The 18,263-nt window shown below is 40.2% G+C and overlaps 1 protein-coding gene across 1 annotated transcript; it reads right to left on the bottom strand.

Moving 5' to 3' along the window:
* Positions 1–3,073: 3,073 nt before the first annotated feature.
* Positions 3,074–4,874, bottom strand: LOC132612728 (importin subunit alpha-2-like). Its single transcript, XM_060326828.1, has 6 exons — positions 4,818–4,874; positions 4,585–4,669; positions 4,415–4,503; positions 4,239–4,334; positions 3,674–4,190; positions 3,074–3,573 (listed from the first exon to the last, which is right to left on the bottom strand). Exons 1-6 carry the CDS (start codon positions 4,872–4,874, stop codon positions 3,074–3,076), a joined length of 1,344 nt encoding a protein of 447 aa, XP_060182811.1.
* Between the last annotated feature and the right edge of the window lie 13,389 nt (positions 4,875–18,263).

Raw genomic sequence — 18,263 nt, 5'->3', positions numbered from 1 at the left:
TAAGAAATAAATGAAGACTTTTAAATCTTGTGATCTAAAATAAGTCAAAGATATTTGTGTGGTCTATAACAAGTCAAAGTTATAGATTATCTCATTAAGCGTAAAAGGTAAATAAGAAAATCGTTGTTAAATAAGAAAAAGTGTCATTTTTTTTTTTTTTGAATAAAAAGAAAAATATGTCATATACATTGGGTCAGAGGGAGTAGTTTTCAGAAAAACAATACGGGTGTGTGTGTGTCTATATAGGAAATGATACCTTGAAAATGATAGAAGATTTACAAAAAGGTAAAGCTTCTTACAACCCGAGCTCCATGACACTTAACCGGGGTCAAGTGTACAGATAGCAGCTTCGAGGACCGCTATCTAAGAACTAAACAATTTCCAGAAATGGATTCCATCATAGGAAGACTTAGAATGATAGGGATCTATTAGCTCAGTTAGTTGATGCATGAACTTTCACCTTATTGATGAGGGTTTGAATCTTCACATTGTAATATCTTCCTCATTTCCCCTTCACGTACCCCTATTTAATAAAAAAAAAGTTAAAAACAAAGAAGAAGAAGAAGAAGAAGAAGACTTGAATGTGATTAAATCCTTTTCACGGACACATTCATGAAATCATAATTTGCCCATTTAGTGGGATCCTAATTTAGTGGTCAGGTTCATTTTATGTGCATTGATACTACTCTAAACGTTGTATAGGATATAAGAGGTTGGATATTGAATTGAGAGTAATAAACAGAGCTGCTTTGATAGTTTGATGTGCCACTTCAATATGCTGATTTTTTATTTTTATTTTAATAGAATGTGTAATTCCCATCTTTGTACAAAAATGTTGCTATAGTAATTGTAACGACTAATCTTTCGTTCCTGAAAATAATAATCAAGACAAGAAAAATAGCGACAAAGAATAATATTTGATTTCAAGAATTTGCGCGGGGGTTACAATCTTTATGAAATCTTAAATAAAAAGATGTAATCCTCTGATTCTTCTCCTCACGATACGGCCGTCAATCAAGGGCTTTTGCTTATTCTTGAATGGACGAATCACTTGTTGTTGATATTTCACTACGAATGCGGAGCCGAGCTTTAATCACAAACGTAGAGGTATGGAAACTTGCGGCTCACCACTTGGAGCGAAGACTTCTTAGTATGTGGAAGACTTGCGGCTGAGAGCTTCTCTATGTATTTTTTTTCTTTTTCTTTTGGCTTTGTGAAGACCCCTATTTATAGTTGCAGGGGAGAGCTAGGGTTTGTATATGATTGGTTGAACCTTATCATTTGAACACTTGGCGACATTTGATTGGTTCTTCTATTGTCTTGGCATGCTGCGTCACTTATGCACGTGGCATGATTTGACTGGTCTTTGACTTGACTTGGAGCGCCACGTCATTTGATACGTGGCACGGACCTTGAGCTAATAGAGTGGGCTCATCATGTGAAGTCCGACAAGATAGACTAGCCCAATTGAATTGGTCTTTCAATTAAATCCATACCAATTGGACTTAAGCAATTAATCCAATTATATTAGCCCATAATATTTGTTCGGACTAATATACCTTGGATTTAATATAATTCGAATTTCTTGTGAATTTACTTTTAATAAAATTTCATCATCTACAGTAATTTTTGCTCGAAGGACAAAAAAGTCGTTTAACTTTTGAAGGGTATTATCGAAATCCAACTTTGAATGATGAGATTTCCCACTTTTAGAATAGTACTAGTCTCTGGACACGTGTGTTGCACGTATACAACAAAATGCAATACATTTGTCGTTAACAAACTGAAAAGAAGAAGCTAGAGATTTCTAAGTTCTAACCTCAGTAAAGCTTATGACCCATATTGAATGTTATCAACTATAGATAAATGTTGAAGCAGTGTAAAAACTGTATCTTAAAGTAGCATTCAAGATTATAAGAGGAACTCCAAATTAGAAAAACACAAAAAAATTAAAACTTTATAAAGTCGTAGATATCTAAATTGAGTGACTACAATATATTTGATAAAATAAATGAAGAACAATATAAAAATTTTCCTTTGTATTTCTGAAATGAATTCTTTGTACAATCTGGTCTGGTATTTATACAAGTTGCAAGGGAATCTACTCTATAACCATATGGACAGGTGTTCTATTCCTATTGCTAAATCTCTAACTACTTTGTAAATACAGAAATTAAATTAAATACTGTGTATTTACAGCTAAGACAAAGTGACAGCTATGAGGTGAACTTGAGCCTTCTCTTGTGCACAAATGAATCCGGAAATATTGAGCCCAATGCAAAGTATCAATTTTGTCCAGAGGCCCAAACTACAATCAGCCCAATTGCTAAATAACCTATACAGGTTTTATTCCCAATCTGGTTGACTTCGATTTCATTGAGGTTTCATGTCCAAAACCTAACACCCAACTTCATCTTCTTATTTTGAAATAATCCCGAAATCCTTGAATAAAAATCCTAACAAAACATATTCAATGAATGGCTCGTGAAACCTCGATACGTAACTATGGAAAAATTTAATGATAAGTATTCTTTTAATAAAACTATCATATGAGGGCTCAAGAGAAACTACTTGTATCTCGATTAACACGTGCAAGAACATCCCGACGTCCATTCTTCTACAATCTTTTGATACAACCCTCACTATGTCACGTGAATTTTTTTATCCTTTTGTGTTGTATCATTAAGGGAAATATATTGAACATAGCATTTTTATTTTTTTAAAAATATTTGAAAACATTGATGGTATTAATTAAAATGTTGAAGTTCACATGAAAGTAGGGAAGGCCAAAAATATATTACTTAAGAAAAGCTCAAGTATGCCACAATGACTTATCCATGCTAACAATTCAAAGGCTGATTTTCAGAAAACCAGATTTGACATGTAAGCCGAAATAAAAATAAAACTCGTCCCAAATAAAAATGTCCAAAACACCATCTTTACAACCCCAAATCACCTACACGATTCACTTCATAGCATTGCCGATGAACGTACCAAATTTCAGTAAATAAAATAACGATGAGCAGAGATATAGCCCAAAATCAGGCCACCCGAGTCATCCGAGAATGGAGAGTTATTGCCATATAAGTACTTGCTTTGACTTGGATGGAGAGTTATTGCCATATAAGTACTTGATTAAAACGGAGGCCTCATCCATTGGGCAAAAGCTTCTGAGGTGGTTGAACTTCCTCTTAGCCAGTTTAACCTTGTCCCCTAAATCACATTGTTTGATACGCTCAGCATAATAATCAGTGTCTCCAGACAGTTGTGCAAAACGCATTAGATATACTAATCCTCTTGTAGCGCAAGTGATAATAAGTGGACACCCGCGGTCTAGTAAACCAGACATATGTTCTATGAATTTCTTCTCCACCATCAACTTTATCTGGTCAGCAGTCCCATTCTCAAAAGCATCTGAAATTGTCCAGGCAACCCAATGCAAAACTTGAAGGTTATCAGAATCAAGAAACTTGAGAAGAAGTTCTGTTAATCCAGCATCAAATACAGCCTTTATCTGCTCACTGTTCCTGGTGCAATGATATTCTTTAAAATCTGGCATATCCCATACTGTATCTGCTCATTGGCAACCAACCAACAATTTTCTCTGCAATCTGGCAGACCGGGCTAAATTTTTCGTTGAAGGTCTTTGTTAGCAAGCTCCGCAGGTGAGTACAGATAGTTGAGATCTGCATTGAGGGTCCGAGTCTGACATCAGAAACAATACTTCCAACACAACGGAGGGCAAGACTTAAGACTGAAGAAGACTCATTCTCGAGTAGAGCAACCAGCCTCAGACAAACATCGGAGTCGATGATTTCTTGAATATTGTCATCATCGGAGTCAATGATTTCTTGAAGACTGTCATCATCGGAGTCAATGATTCCTTGAAGATTGTTATAGTCATCGTTGGGAGCATAAAGGTAATAAATTGTCGCACATGCAATTATTAGCACTTGTTCGTCCTCTGAATAGACAAGGGTATGAAGAGCTCTGAGTGCTGGTTTCACCTGCTTAAATGCAGGTTTATACTTGTCTTGATAAAAATTCAATAGAGTACGAGCGGTTATTTTCTGATTGTCAAGAGGATCATCTTTTTTCAACTGACCCAGGGACTCGAGAAAATCCTCATGCTCAAGGACATGCCAAAGGTTTAGATAAGTAGTAGCAACAATCTCAAGTGCCAAGGCAGCCTTATCACGAGTTGAATGAGACTTGTAAAGAAGTACCTAAGTTGACACCAGGCGATTCCCTCTCACTAACTCCTTGACTAACCCAAGAAACTTCCGTGAGTGAGGATCACAGACAATTCTTAAGAGAACCTCAGTAGCAGAATCCTACGAACAAGAATAAAGTGAGTGTGAAGCCACTAAAGTTACCTACGCTAAAGTTAATGATCAAAACATGAATTATCTACCTTGAGTTGTATATCATCTAGAAACTTAACTAATCGACGAACAACAGGCACACTCTCAGCGGAAATTACATGAAACACCAAATCGGTTTCTGTGAAGCAAAATTTTGTGAGTAAAGTGATACTAAAATTGAATAAGCATATAAAGAAGCTGGAGTAGGCTTACTACGTACGTGTATCTAACGACTGTATCAATTCATGCAGCATCATAGAGGGATCTTGATGGGGGTGCTCTGAAGCAAGATCTCGAGCCATTCGCTGTACAGCAAAAATCAATTTCAATGACAATTAAATATCCATCCACCACCACAAACACAATAATAAATAATTTAAGAAAAGCTATGAGAGAGAGAGAGATAAACTATTCATTATTATTATTATAGACAGAAGAGAATAGGCCGTAAACCTCATGCTGCGGCAGACGCTCATAAGTGGTGGGAGACACATCAGAGAAAATACCCATCATCGAGCTCCCCCTCAGAGAGAAACATACTTATCTCCCCGCCGTACTCGCTATCTATAGCCTCATCCATAAGAATCCTTTCACAAGTGAAAACTAGGCCTTTTCGATCACAGATCTACGCTCAAGGGTTGTGCGAAGGAGAGAGGCGTAGACGGTGATTATAATTACTGTATACGGTAGAAACCGGATATGAGGCGAACCGGTGGAACGGGGAACCAGAGGAAGGAATGAGAATGTGTGGGATACTATTCGCCCTTGACCGGGGTAATGCTTGGGCCGGTGCTGGGCAAGGGCACCGACAGGTCTGCCTTCGACGTTGTCGAAATGGCCAAGCCCGGTGACCCGAGCATCCAAGCCCGGTGACCCGAGCATCCAAGCCCGATGACCCCAGCATTCATGGCCGTTTGTCCGAGTAGCCGTTGGTCCGTGTGGCTGTTGCATGCGGGCCACGCTCCAGTAGCGTCCTGCCATAGTCAACTACCTACCATGCGTGTGTCAGACGGCGCCGTCAGTCTAATCCCACCAAATCCGTGCAGAGCTGTCCTTATTATTATTATTTTATTATTTATCATTGTATGAGACCCATGGAGGTGACACTATAAATAGGGCATATCCTCCTCCTTTGAGGAGGTTGGCTCCTTTTACTTTCCAAGAACATTTATAGTAGAAAAATTCATATATACAATCTCTCTCTCAATATTTGATTCGGCCAAGGCCGCCTGTCGCTATTATTATTGTGTTTCTTCCATCTAGTGTTTCACATTGTTCATAAACGTTTACATTCATAGCAAATTATCATCAATAGCCGTTTCACTAAAGAGCTCTCAAATATATATTTTCTCTATCAAACACACATCAAGATCCAAGCACATATCCTATACCCACTTACAAATTTAATTGATTATCTGAATCCGGGGTAAACAGTTTGGCGCCCACCGTGGGGCTAGGATAATAGTGGTCTTTGGCCTTGATTTCTACAATATTCATCAAAACCAAAAGAAAAAAAAATCACTGACCATCTCCGCGGAAACGGACCAAATGGCTGACGTCGAACAATCGTTCATGTCAATAACGCCGAGATTGTGGCGGAAAATGAAGGAAGCGGACTATGGGCATTGCCAAATCCCGCTGACCCGAACCCCGTCGATTCAAGGGAGGGGCTCAACCGGCAGAATACCGTGGATCAAGAGAATGCCACCCTACCGGCCACTGATCCTCTAAATACTCACAATTCCGCCACATTGCCCCGGGATCGGAGCTGGAGAGAACCGGACGCACTAAACGATGGTGTTAACTTACGTTTAATTTTTGAAATGTTGCAGGAACAGAGAGCGGCAATCGCCGAGCAAGGAATGACAATCGCTCAGCTGCAGAGCGGAAAGGATGAAGCGGGGTCGGGAAAGGCAAAGGGTACTGCCGAAATCGGAAGAAATGAAGCGCGAGTGGTTGAGAGCGACAGCTCCGGAGCCGGCTCCTCCACTGAGGTCCTAAAGATGCTCGAAACTTTGGCAAAACGGGTAGATTCGACCGAAAAGAGGGTCGAGACATACAATTCTCGGGTGGACCAGATACCGGGGGCTCCACCTTTACTGAAGGGGCCGAATTCGAAAAGATACATCCAAAGGCCCTTTCCACCGAGTGCGGCCCCGAAACTGATCCCGAAGAGGTTCAAAATGCCCGATATACAGAAGTATGACGGCACCATGGACCCGCACGAGCACGTGACCTCATATACTTATGCCATAAAGGGCAATGATATGGAGGAAGATGAGATCGAGTCGGTGTTGCTGAAGAAATTTGGGGAAACTCTGTCGAAGAGAGCGTTGACGTGGTATGACCACCTACCCGAGCACTCGATCACTTCTTTCGAAATGCTCGCCGATGCCTTCGTAAAGGCACATGCCGGTGCCATAAAGGTGCAGGCCCGTAAGGCCGATATCTTCCGAATAACTCAAAGGGACGATGAGCTACTACGGGAGTTCGTCACCCGATTCCAGAAGAATGGGCCGCGCAAGCTTTCACAAAGGGGCTCAACATGCTAAGTTCAGTTGCCTCAGCCAAATTGAAAGAAAATATGCTGGAATACGAGGCCGTGACATGGGCCGATGTCCACAATCGGTATGAGTCGAAGATTCGGGTAGAGGATGATCAGTTCGAGCTCTCTTCGGTAAAGTTAAAAGTGAATAGAAGTTTCGAGAACTCGAAGAAAGGTTATGAAACGAAGTCCGAATCATCAAAAGAAAGGTTTCAGCCATACTCCCACTCAGAGAGATCAAATTTCAGGTCGGAAAGGTCAAGGGAAAGCCCGAGCCATTTCTCAGGCCGAGGCAGCAAGCAGGTCGAGCGCCCGTCAAACAGCCGGGGACTCTCGTTCAGGAGCGATGCCGGAAGTTCCGCCAGCAATAAGGGTCCACCGAAGATTTCGGAGTACAACTTCAACGTCAATACCTCGGGCCTTGTCTCGGCCATCGCCGCGTCTCGGATGTGCGATGGCCGAAACCACTAAGGTCAGATCCGGGAAAACGGGATCCGAACGTGGTGTGTGAATATCACGGAACTCATGGTCACAAAACTGAGGATTGCCGCCAGTTGAGAGAAGAGGTAGCCCGGTTATTGAAAAACGGCCATCTCCGAGATCTATTTAGCGAGCGAGCCAAAAATCACTACAAGGAAAGGGAAGCTCATCGAAGGGTCGAACCGGTTGAGCACCAGCATACAATCAATATGATAGTTGGGGGTATTGACGTCCCCCGGGGGCCGATAATGAAACGGACCAAGGTCTCTATTGTTTGCGAAAAACGCATCTGAGACCATTCAACCCGGGGCTCTATTTCCTTCGATGACGAAGACGCGGAAGGCATCATTCAACCGCACAATGATGCGCTGGTAATTTCTATACTTATCTTTAAAACTAAGGTTAAACGTATTTTGGTTGACCCAGGTAGCTCGGCCAACATCATCCGATGGAGAGTGGTCGAACAGCTAGGGCTGCTGGATCGGATCGTATCGGTGGCTCGGGTACTCAGTGGGTTCAATATGGCTAGCGAAACTACGAAGGGAGAGATCTCGTTGCCCGTGAACGCGGATGGAACCATTCAGCAAACGGTGTTCTATGTGATCGAAGGCGACATGAAGTATAATGCGTTATTGGGAAGACCTTGGATACATAGCATGAGGGCAGTTCCCTCAACACTGCATCAGTTGCTGAAATTCCCCACCCCGGAGGGGGTGAAGAGCATCCGAGGTGAGCAGCCCGCAGCAAAGGAAATGTTCGCAGTAGAGGAGGCGGAGCCCCGGCCCAAGGATCCGGCTCAGGAAAAGAAGGGTGTAACCGGAGGGGAGGTCCCCCAATAGCAACCAAAGTATACCGGGCCAGATCCGGTGCGTGAAGAAGATGACTTCGGGATACCCAGATCCTTTGTCATGCCGGATGACTCGGATGCAACCAGATCAACCGTAGAGGAGCTGGAGCAGATCATCTTGTTCGAATTCTTACTAGACAGAAAGGTATACCTGGGCACGGGGCTCACCCCGGAGCTCAGGCGTAAATTAATTGAGTTTCTTCGAGCTAACGCTGATTGCTTTGCATGGTCGCATATAGATATGACATGTATATCACCGGAAATAGCGTCACACAAACTCAGCTTGGACGGGAAATTTCCCACGGTAAAGCAAAAAAGAAAGCCCATGGCGGAGCTGAAACACGCCTTCGTGAAAGACGAGGTAACAAAGCTTTTAAATATAGGTTCCATCCGGGAGGTGAAATACCCGGATTGGCTTGCTAACGTGGTGGTGGTGCCCAAAAAAGGTAATAAATTTCGAATGTGTGTCGATTATAAGGATTTAAACAAGGCATGCCCGAAGGATTCATTTCCATTGCCCCACATCGACAGGATGATCGATGCAACGGCCGCACATGAAATGTTAAGTTTTCTCGATGCTTACTCCGGGTATAACTAAATCCGGATGCACCCAGAAGATCAAGAGAAAACGTCCTTCATCACCCGCTATGGGACTTACTGTTATAACGTCATGCCTTTCGGATTAAAAAATGTCGGAGCAACCTACCAACGCCTAGTTAATGGAATGTTCGAAGAACAAATAGGGAAAACTATGGAAGTTTATGTTGACGATATGGTTGTTAAGTCCCTAGAAACAGAGGACCATTTAAAGCATTTGCAGGAAACCTTCGATGTGCTCCGCAGATACAACATGAAGCTCAACCCGGAGAAATGTGCTTTCGAGGTAAGGTCCGGTAATTTTTTGGGTTTCATGGTGTCAAACCGGGGAATTGAGATCAACCCGGAAAAGATCAAGGCCATCGAGGATATCGAGGTCGTGAACAACATAAAGGGGGTACAGAAGCTCACCGGCAGGATAGCGGCGCTAAGTCGGTTCATATCGAGATCCTCGGACAAGAGTCATCGGTTCTTCTCTTTGCTCAGAAAGAAGAACGACTTCGTTTGGACACCGGAGTGCCAAGAAGCCCTAAGGGAGTTGAAGAGGTATTTGTCTAGCCCCCCGTTGCTGCACACACCGAGGACCGGTGAGCCACTTTTCCTCTACCTAGCAGTCTCCGAAATGGCGGTAAGCGGCGTTTTGGTCCGAGAAGAATCAGGTGCGCAATTCCCTATCTATTATGTAAGTAGAACTTTGGGGGATGCAGAGACCCGTTATCCCCATTTGGAAAAGTTGGCATTAGCACTAGTAAGCGCTTCCAGAAAGCTCAAACCTTATTTTCAATGCCACCCCATACGTGTAGTAACCACGTACCCTTTGAAAAACATCATGCATAAACCTGAGTTGTCAGGTAGATTAACAAAATGGGCTGTAGAAATTAGCGGTTACGATATCGAGTATAAACCTCGAACGGCCATCAAATCCCAAATCTTGGCCGATTTTGTGGCAGACTTTACCCCGGCCATGGTCCCCAAGGTCAAAAAGGAAATTTTGCTGACCTCGGGAAAGACCACGGGCATTTGGTCTCTACACACGGACGGGGCCTCGAACCTTAGAGGTTCCGGACTAGGGATTGTCCTTAGGACCCCGGCCGGGTATGTCATTCGAAAGTCCGTTAGAACTGCTAGATTGACTAACAATGAAGTCGAGTATGAGGCTATGATTTCAGGTTTGGAATTGGCTCGAAGCATGGGAGCCGAAATAATCGAGGCAAAGTGCGACTCGCTTTTGGTCGCGAACCAGGTGAACGGCGCGTTTGAGGTAAAGGACGAGCGGATGCAGAGGTACCTCGAAAAAACCCAAGTGGTACTTCATCAATTTAAGGAATGGACCATACAGCACATACCGAGGGAGCAGAACAGCGAAGCTGACGCATTAGCAAATCTGGGATCCTCGGTCGAGGGGGAGGAAATCAACCTCGGGGCAACGGTGCACTTATCAAACACGGCCATAGAAACCGGGCACGCCGAAATATACACAATGGGCTTAACCTGGGATTGGTGCAATAAGTACATAGACTACTTGCGTGACGGTAAACTCCCAAATGACCCAAAGGAGTCACGATCACTACGAACCAAGGCTGCCCGTTTTTGCTTGGTGGACGGCCAACTGTATCGACGCTCTTTCCTCGGTCCCCTGGCTAAGTGCTTGTGCCCCGGTGAAACGGAATACGTAATGAGAGAGGTACACGAGGGAAGCTGCTGCAATCACTCCGGTGCAGAAGCCCTGGTTCGAAAAATTATCAGGGCCGGTTATTACTGGAACCGGATAGACGAGGACGCGAAAAGTTTCGTCCAAAAATGTGACGGGTGTCAGAAGCATGCTCCGATGATTCATCAGCCTGGGGAGTTGCTACATTCGGTGATCTCGCCTTGGCCTTTCATGAAGTGGGGAATGGATATTGTGGGCCCGTTTCCTTGGGCACCAGGTAAGGCCCGTTTCATTTTGTTTATGACTGACTATTTTTCTAAGTGGGTTGAAGCACAGGCCTTCGAAAAGATACGAGAAAAGGAAGTCATAGACTTCATATGGGATCACATCATCTGCCGCTTCGGCATCCCCTCCGAGATAACTTGTGATAATGGTTGTTATACCCCATTTTAACCGGAGTTAAAGTAGAGTAGAACATATTGGAGATTCCTAAATTGCTTCGTTTTAAGGAGTCGCCACCTAATTGATTTTACGGTGAATTAGGACACCTAATTATTAACTAAGGTGAAGCTAATTAAACCTCCGTTAATAGCCTGCTTAATCAGTGTGATTCTAGGTAAGGGTTCTATATCATCCTAAAGGGAAGGGGTTAGGCATCCTTTAGAATCCGTTAAATACGGTTATCCGGTCAAACTTAGTTTAATTAATTAAGATTAAATCTAGTGCTTAAACTTTAAGAAAATAGCTTGTACATCTTACTAAAGTTTTAAAGGGGAATATAATAATGCCATTTAAACTAACTTGTAAAAATATAGTAATTTGCATAAAGGAAAAATTTTAAATGCTTTCTAAAAATAAGACCTATAAATGTTGTTAAGACTTTTGAACGAGAATATAATAAGGGTATTTGAAATAAGACTTGCAGAAAAAAATGTGATAGATTTGCATGAAAGAAGATTTTAAATACTATTTTAAAAATAAGACTTATAAATGTTGCTAAGGTTTTGAAAAAAATAGAATAATGCTATTTAAGCAATACTTATAAATGTTGTTAATGCTTTGAATGAAAATATGATAATGTTATTTAAAATGGGATTTGTAGCAGATGTAATGATTTGCATAAAGAAAGACTTTAAATACCATTGAAAGCTAAATTTGAAAATATAATGGTTTACAAGTAGTAGGTTTTAAAAATTTGAACTTTGAATAAAATTGTGTTAATATGATGATGCAAAGGGACATGAGTTTTATTAACTTATTAACTTAGCTAAAATATGCATGATTGATTCGAAACTTGAGAAGTCATTTATAAAATATACTTGGGGTTTTACATTTGCGTATTAATGACATTTAGAAATTTCTAAGATAGCAAGAATAAAATATGATTCTCTTAACTCAAGATATAAAGTCGTGCTATTTTGAAAATCAATTATTCCAATAAAATAAATGCTATATACTATAAATAGTTTTAACATGAATAGAAAGGAGTGAAGCTTATGGCAGTAGTTGTTCATTCCCCTTTAAATTAACTACCTGTTATTTCTAAAAAAAACTATCTATGCTAATGCCCCTATAGTTCATCTAAGCTAAGTAGAAAACAAGAGTAAGATGAAGTGTTAGTCAAAACAATACAAGTTAAATGCAATAAAATAAAATAGAGGCGCAAAATATAATTAAATGGGCTCAGCCCATTTCGGGCTGCTGTGATCGTGCATGCTATTGGGCTTGCCCAGAAATTTCATTTCTTTCTTTTTGCTTTGTTTTGCTGTTGACAGGGCTGGACAGAGAGAAGTGGGCACGTTGGGCTAAAAGCCCAACACCGAACGCGGAAGGAGACGAGTCTCTCGGATTCGTATGCGGTGGTCATGCATAAAATGAAAGGAAAAGGATTAGTATCTACTAAATAAATAAGACTAAACATATATAATGTGAATTCAGAACAGACCAGTGGATTATGTATAGACTAGCAAATACCAACATTTTAGGTTTACACAGTACTCCTGAAGAATATACCTTTAGTAAGTTCATGTTGATACCCCTTTTTTTTTAAAAAAAAAGACAACAGGTTTATACAGAAGTGAATAAAATAGATTCAGATTCAGCGGAGGGTGAATATTTGACATGCAACTAACACTTTAACATCAGTCAGTCAATAATGAACCTTAATACACCTACAAGACTTACTTAGGAATGCTAGATATATATATATATATATATATATATATATATATATATATATATATATATATATATATATATATATATATATATATGCAGACTACTAGAGTTGAACTCAGAGTCTCGTTTAGTTCTATTAAGAAACATTTGACACATATTTTGATTGAATAAGGCCATATAAACTCATGCTAATGATGACAGTTATACAATATCAACTTGTAAGTCAAACAGGGTTATAATAAAATCATGCTAAGTTAAGAATGGCCAAGCAAAGGATATAGACATGGTTATGCAGTCTGGATGCATGTAAGCAAGGACAGAAATCATGTTCATATGCTAGCCTCATGTGATGCACTCAACTCTGTCAAACGGTACTCTCAGTTAAGCAGATGATACATGATTTAATCCCCAATGGAACGTGCATAGTATGGTTAAGCAGGTTGTGGATATTAAACATGTATAACTGATCATCCTAAACATGTCAATCACACTTAAACAGCCATATCCATGTACTTAATCTATGCAGAATCTTCACAAATTAACTTGGGTTTGCTGACTATAAAAGAAAACTAATGTTTGTAAACAGGTTAGCCTAGACACATGGCTAATCATATACAAAATAGCCAGAAGGAAATTTAAGACAAACAGACCTAGTTTAGATTAAGGATGATTAAGATTAGCATATGTATAGCTAAGTTACTATCAACTAGTTGGAATTAATTATCAGACCAAACACTCATGTTAAACAAACACGACTAACTGAAAACATGACTGATAAGCTACTGAATCTAGACTAATCACATATCCTAGCTACACATGACAAACATTTTTTGTGCTGATCACATGATTAACTAAATCAAGATTAACAACTGATCATTAAACAGAACAAGACTATACCTAGTTGAGGCAGGATACTGAATTAACAGATGTACATCGATTGCACAGTCAACTAACAACAAGATTGTAAACCCACGATGTACTTTGATTAGCTGATAGCAAGATTATTAATGACATACACTGATCACAAAAAAAAACTAAGCACACGATTAACAACAAAAAAAAAACGATTAAACAGCCTTAAATGCTAAAAATAAGAAGGAAGGTCACGAGTGATGCTATCAAACATGGTCTTATCTTAATATGTTTAGAATTCAAACCAACATAGCATTCGAGATGAAACAGAAATTCAGAACCAAAGTGTTCATGTAAAAAAAAACATCTTAGACATAAGACAACATCTCATATATCAGTGAGATGGGTGTTTAGATCAGATACAAGCTTATCCTCGAGCAAACAGGTGGACATGACTATACTATGATGCCTGGCTAAACTGAATCCAATTATGTCTAGCCTTTATTATATATTGATCGATTATCTATTCTTATCGTGCCAGTATTTTAGCACAGGACATGCATTTAGACTAGACAAGAATGTTCATATAATGCTCAAAGATACGCTTTAAACGGACCAGGTTAACAACAAAACAGATTAAATGTCTTAAATCTACTGAACGACAGAAAATACAGCCAAACTTAAAGCATATTAACTGAACCAAAGTAAGAAGACAACTACCAGCAAGAAACTGAACGAAACGGGGACTAATTATCACCAATGGTGCCTGGTAAACTTAGCCACAATAGCAAACCAACTATTCTAACATATACGCAGACTCAGACTATATACACAAATCACATAACAAAGCAGTATTTGGGTCTGACATAGAACCACTAAGTCGAAAACGAAATAAAGACATAAAAGGGAAAGGAGAATCACCTGCTTCGGGTGCAGCGAAATGGAACTCGAGCTTCCGATATACCTCGAAACACTTCGAAATTCGAAATCGTGGGTGCTCAAATTTGAACGAGCACTCAAAGCAAGAACAGAACCAGATTTGATATTCTTGTCGATATCGAGAAAATTAAAAATCGATGTTTTAAAAGAAGAACTGGAACAATCAAAGACTCGTATTTTTAAGGGAAATTTTGGCGATTCAAGCACTTCGATTCTTAGGGGGTTTTTAGATTGCGTCCCTTTCTTCCCCCCTCAGATGCCGATTCGCCACCCCTATTTATCCCCATTTTGCTTTGCATTGTGTCGAAATAAAAGGTGATACGCGTGGGGAACAGAGGAATGGGGGATGATGGAGGTGGCAGCGGTCACGTGGGTGTAGCAGTGGCAACGTGGTGGTGTCAGAGCAGTGGAGACGTGGGTGTAACGTGGGAGAGGAGAGAGGCGATGGGGGAACACGAGAAAATAGATGTGTCAGAGGCGTGGGGTGGAGTGTCAGAGATGTCGGATGAAGCGGTGGAATTCACGCGACGATGGTGGTTGGTGGAGGCAGTAGGTGACAGCGAGAGGGGTGATGACGGAGAGATGGGTGGAGACGGCGGAGGTGGGTGGCGGTGAGGGTGCGATGGTGTGGGAGGTGGAGGTGGTGGTGCGGAGGTGGCGAGTGATGAGGATGACGACGGGGAAAAGGGGAGGGAGACGATGGAGGGTGCGGCGGTGGTATAGAGGAAAAATGATGGGGAAAACCCTAAAAGGGTTTCCTTATTTGGCTGAAAAATGAAATGGACCCGGTCCATTTGTGGACCGGGTCAAATTTTAGACTGGGTATTAAAAGAATGGACTAGTAAATTAAACATGGATTATTCTAAAAATTGAGATAAGGGATATGGACTAGTCCAAAATTATCAGGAGTCAATCGGGCTTTAATTTGGAGTCCGGTAAGTCAAAATGCGGACCGAGTGCAAGAAATAGTTTGACTCCTAAATTTGAATAAGAGACCGATTTTGATCAACGACGTACTAAGGGTGCCAGAATATTACCTGGTACGAAAAGAAAAAATGTGTGATTGAGAAAAGACCCGGATAATAAAATTTATGCTGTTGCAATGACCGTGTGATAAAAATGTTAACGATAAATAAAGCTATCATTTTAAATGCGCGAAAATAAATGCGATGTGCATGCGGGAGTTGATAAAATGCCGAGAAATGCCAGTTTTAATGATACTAAACACCGTAACGAATAACTAGCGGTGATAACGCTGCAGATAATGATAATAATAATAGTAATAATAATAATAGTATCAATAATCAATAACAATGATAACGATAAATGATGATGATAATACTGATGCCCCCCTAATAATGATTGTGGTGGTAATAATAATAATAATAATAATAATAATAATAATAATAATAATAATAATAATAATAATAATAATAATAATAATAATAATAATAATACTAATACTAATAGTAATAATAATAATAATAATAATAATAATAACAACAACAATAATGGATAACAAATATTGATGATTAATAACAAAGTAGCAATAATAATGATGATAATAATTAATAATAATACTAAAGATGGTAATTAATAATAATAAATAAAAAAAATAATGATAATAATAATAAACAACAATTATTGATAATAAAAATAACAGTAAATGGTAATAAATTAATGATAATAATAATAATAATAAAAGAATAACAGTTATTGATGATAACAAAAGTGATAATTAATAATAATAATAATGACAGTAATAAAACGATATGATAATGATAATAATGCTAATAAAATAATAATAAATAACAATTGTCGATGAAAATAACGATCATAATGAAACAACGATGATAATGATGATTAATAATTGATAACAACATAACACTGATAATACTAATTAATAATAATAATGATAATGATGGTAATTGGGAATAACCCGAATAATAATAATTAATGACAAATTAGTAATAATAATAATTTAAGAATAGTAACAATAATTAATAATAGTGATAATAATAATGATAAAAATAAGAATAATAATAATAATTGCAGTAGGATAATAAACGTGGGTGTTAGTAAAAGACTAATAATTATAGTAAAATTTAAATGCATATTTTAATTTCTCAAAATACCAGAAGTATAAATAGGTATTTCGGGGGGAGAGGCGGGACAAAATTGGGTGTCAACAATGGTCCTCAGTTCGTGGGCAGCAAGGTCAATGATTTCCTCGAAGGATTGAAGATCAAGAAAATCGTGTCAACCCCGTATCACCCATGTGCAAACGGACAGGCAGAATCCATGAACAAAACGATAATCCAAAATCTGAGGAAGAGACTTGAAGCATCGAAACACTATTGGAGGGAGATATTACCGGAGGTGTTGTGGGCTTACAGGACCACGTCCAAATCGAGCACGGGCGAAACCCCGTTCTCATTGGTTTACGGAGCCGAAGCCCTTATCCCCGTAGAAGTCGGCGAGCCGACCCTCCGTTTCAGGTATACCACCGAGGAGTCAAACGAGGAGGCCATGGCCTTGAAGCTCGACCTCACAGATGAACTACGCGAAAGCGCGTCGGTCCGCATAGCGGCCCAAAAACAGAGGATGGAAAGATACTACAATCGAAGAGCCAACTTTTAGCATTTCCAAGTCGGGGATTTAGTGCTGCGAAAAGTTGCCTTGCACACCAAGAACCCCAACGAGGGAAAGCTGGGTCCGAACTGGGAAGGTCCGTACAAGGTAACCAGTATAACGGGCAAAGGATCGTACCAATTGGAGTCCATGGACGGGCAGCGTCTGCGTAATAACTGGAACGTGGCCCATCTAAAGAGATACTACTGCTAAGGTATGGTCTCCCCGTATTCTCTTATTAACTTTTCTCTTTTGCAGAAAGGCAAGAGCGGGACAAAATTAGAATCTAGACCAGAAAACACGTGTTGCACTCTTTTCCTTAGTACGGTTTTGTCCCAAAATGGGTTTTCCGACAAGGTTTTTAATGAGGCAACGAGTATAGCGTGTTACTCAACGGATATGAAGGGTAAGTACCCGGATATCCGGTGTCGCATTCTTCGATTGGTGACGTAATAGCACTCACCCGACCTCGGAGATCGGATAAGTGCTAGGGGAGTACTATGCCACACCGAAGATAACACCGATTGAAACAGACGGAGAAGCTCAACATTTGCCACGGCAAAACTAAGGCCCAACCATAGCCTCCGATGTAAGGACCAAACGATCATAATGAATCGTGTCCCATTCAACATTTGCTACGGCAAAACTAAGGCCCGGCCACCGGCCATAGCCTCCGATGTAAGGACCAAACGATCATAATGAATCGTGTCCCATTTTTCATTTACTACGGCTAAGGAAGAAAGAGTTAAAATTCTCATATGTACAAACATTTTGCAAACACAAAGTTATCAAAAGTTGGGATAACAGCTTTATGTTAAATATACCCAGTTGATAACCATCGTATCTCGATACTGCCTCATTCGCATACCCTACGCCGGGTACCTTGGTCGAAATTCGACAAAGGCAACGAGAGCATAATGATCCAAGCCAAAATTTGATAAGTCACCGGCCCCAAAATATCGGATAAGACCTCCGGGCACGATGAATTAACGACTACGAGTCGACTTGTCCTAGAACGGACCAACAACTATAGCAAAAGCAGTAAACAAACATTCAAACGAAGAAGCAAGAAAGATGCACTTTTCATTTATACAACGGATGTCTCTTACATCAAAAGAAAAAACAAAGTCCTACAAAGGCAAAAAACAAAAAACAGAAAGCAAGGCACAAGCCCTATGC

This window comes from Lycium barbarum, chromosome 10 (assembly GCF_019175385.1).
Source record: "Lycium barbarum isolate Lr01 chromosome 10, ASM1917538v2, whole genome shotgun sequence".
Classification (NCBI taxonomy): domain Eukaryota; kingdom Viridiplantae; phylum Streptophyta; class Magnoliopsida; order Solanales; family Solanaceae; genus Lycium; species Lycium barbarum.
This window is presented reverse-complemented; position numbering and strand designations above follow the sequence as displayed.

Coding starts and splice junctions, on each gene's coding strand:
- LOC132612728 (XM_060326828.1), bottom strand. CDS start 4,874: ATGGGTATTTTCTCTGATGTGTCTCCCACCACTTATGAGCGTCTGCCG. Junction 4,504..4,584: donor GATACAGTCGTTAGATACAC/GTACGTAGTAAG, acceptor TTTGCTTCACAG/AAACCGATTTGGTGTTTCAT. Junction 4,191..4,238: donor TAGTGAGAGGGAATCGCCTG/GTGTCAACTTAG, acceptor ACTCGTGATAAG/GCTGCCTTGGCACTTGAGAT.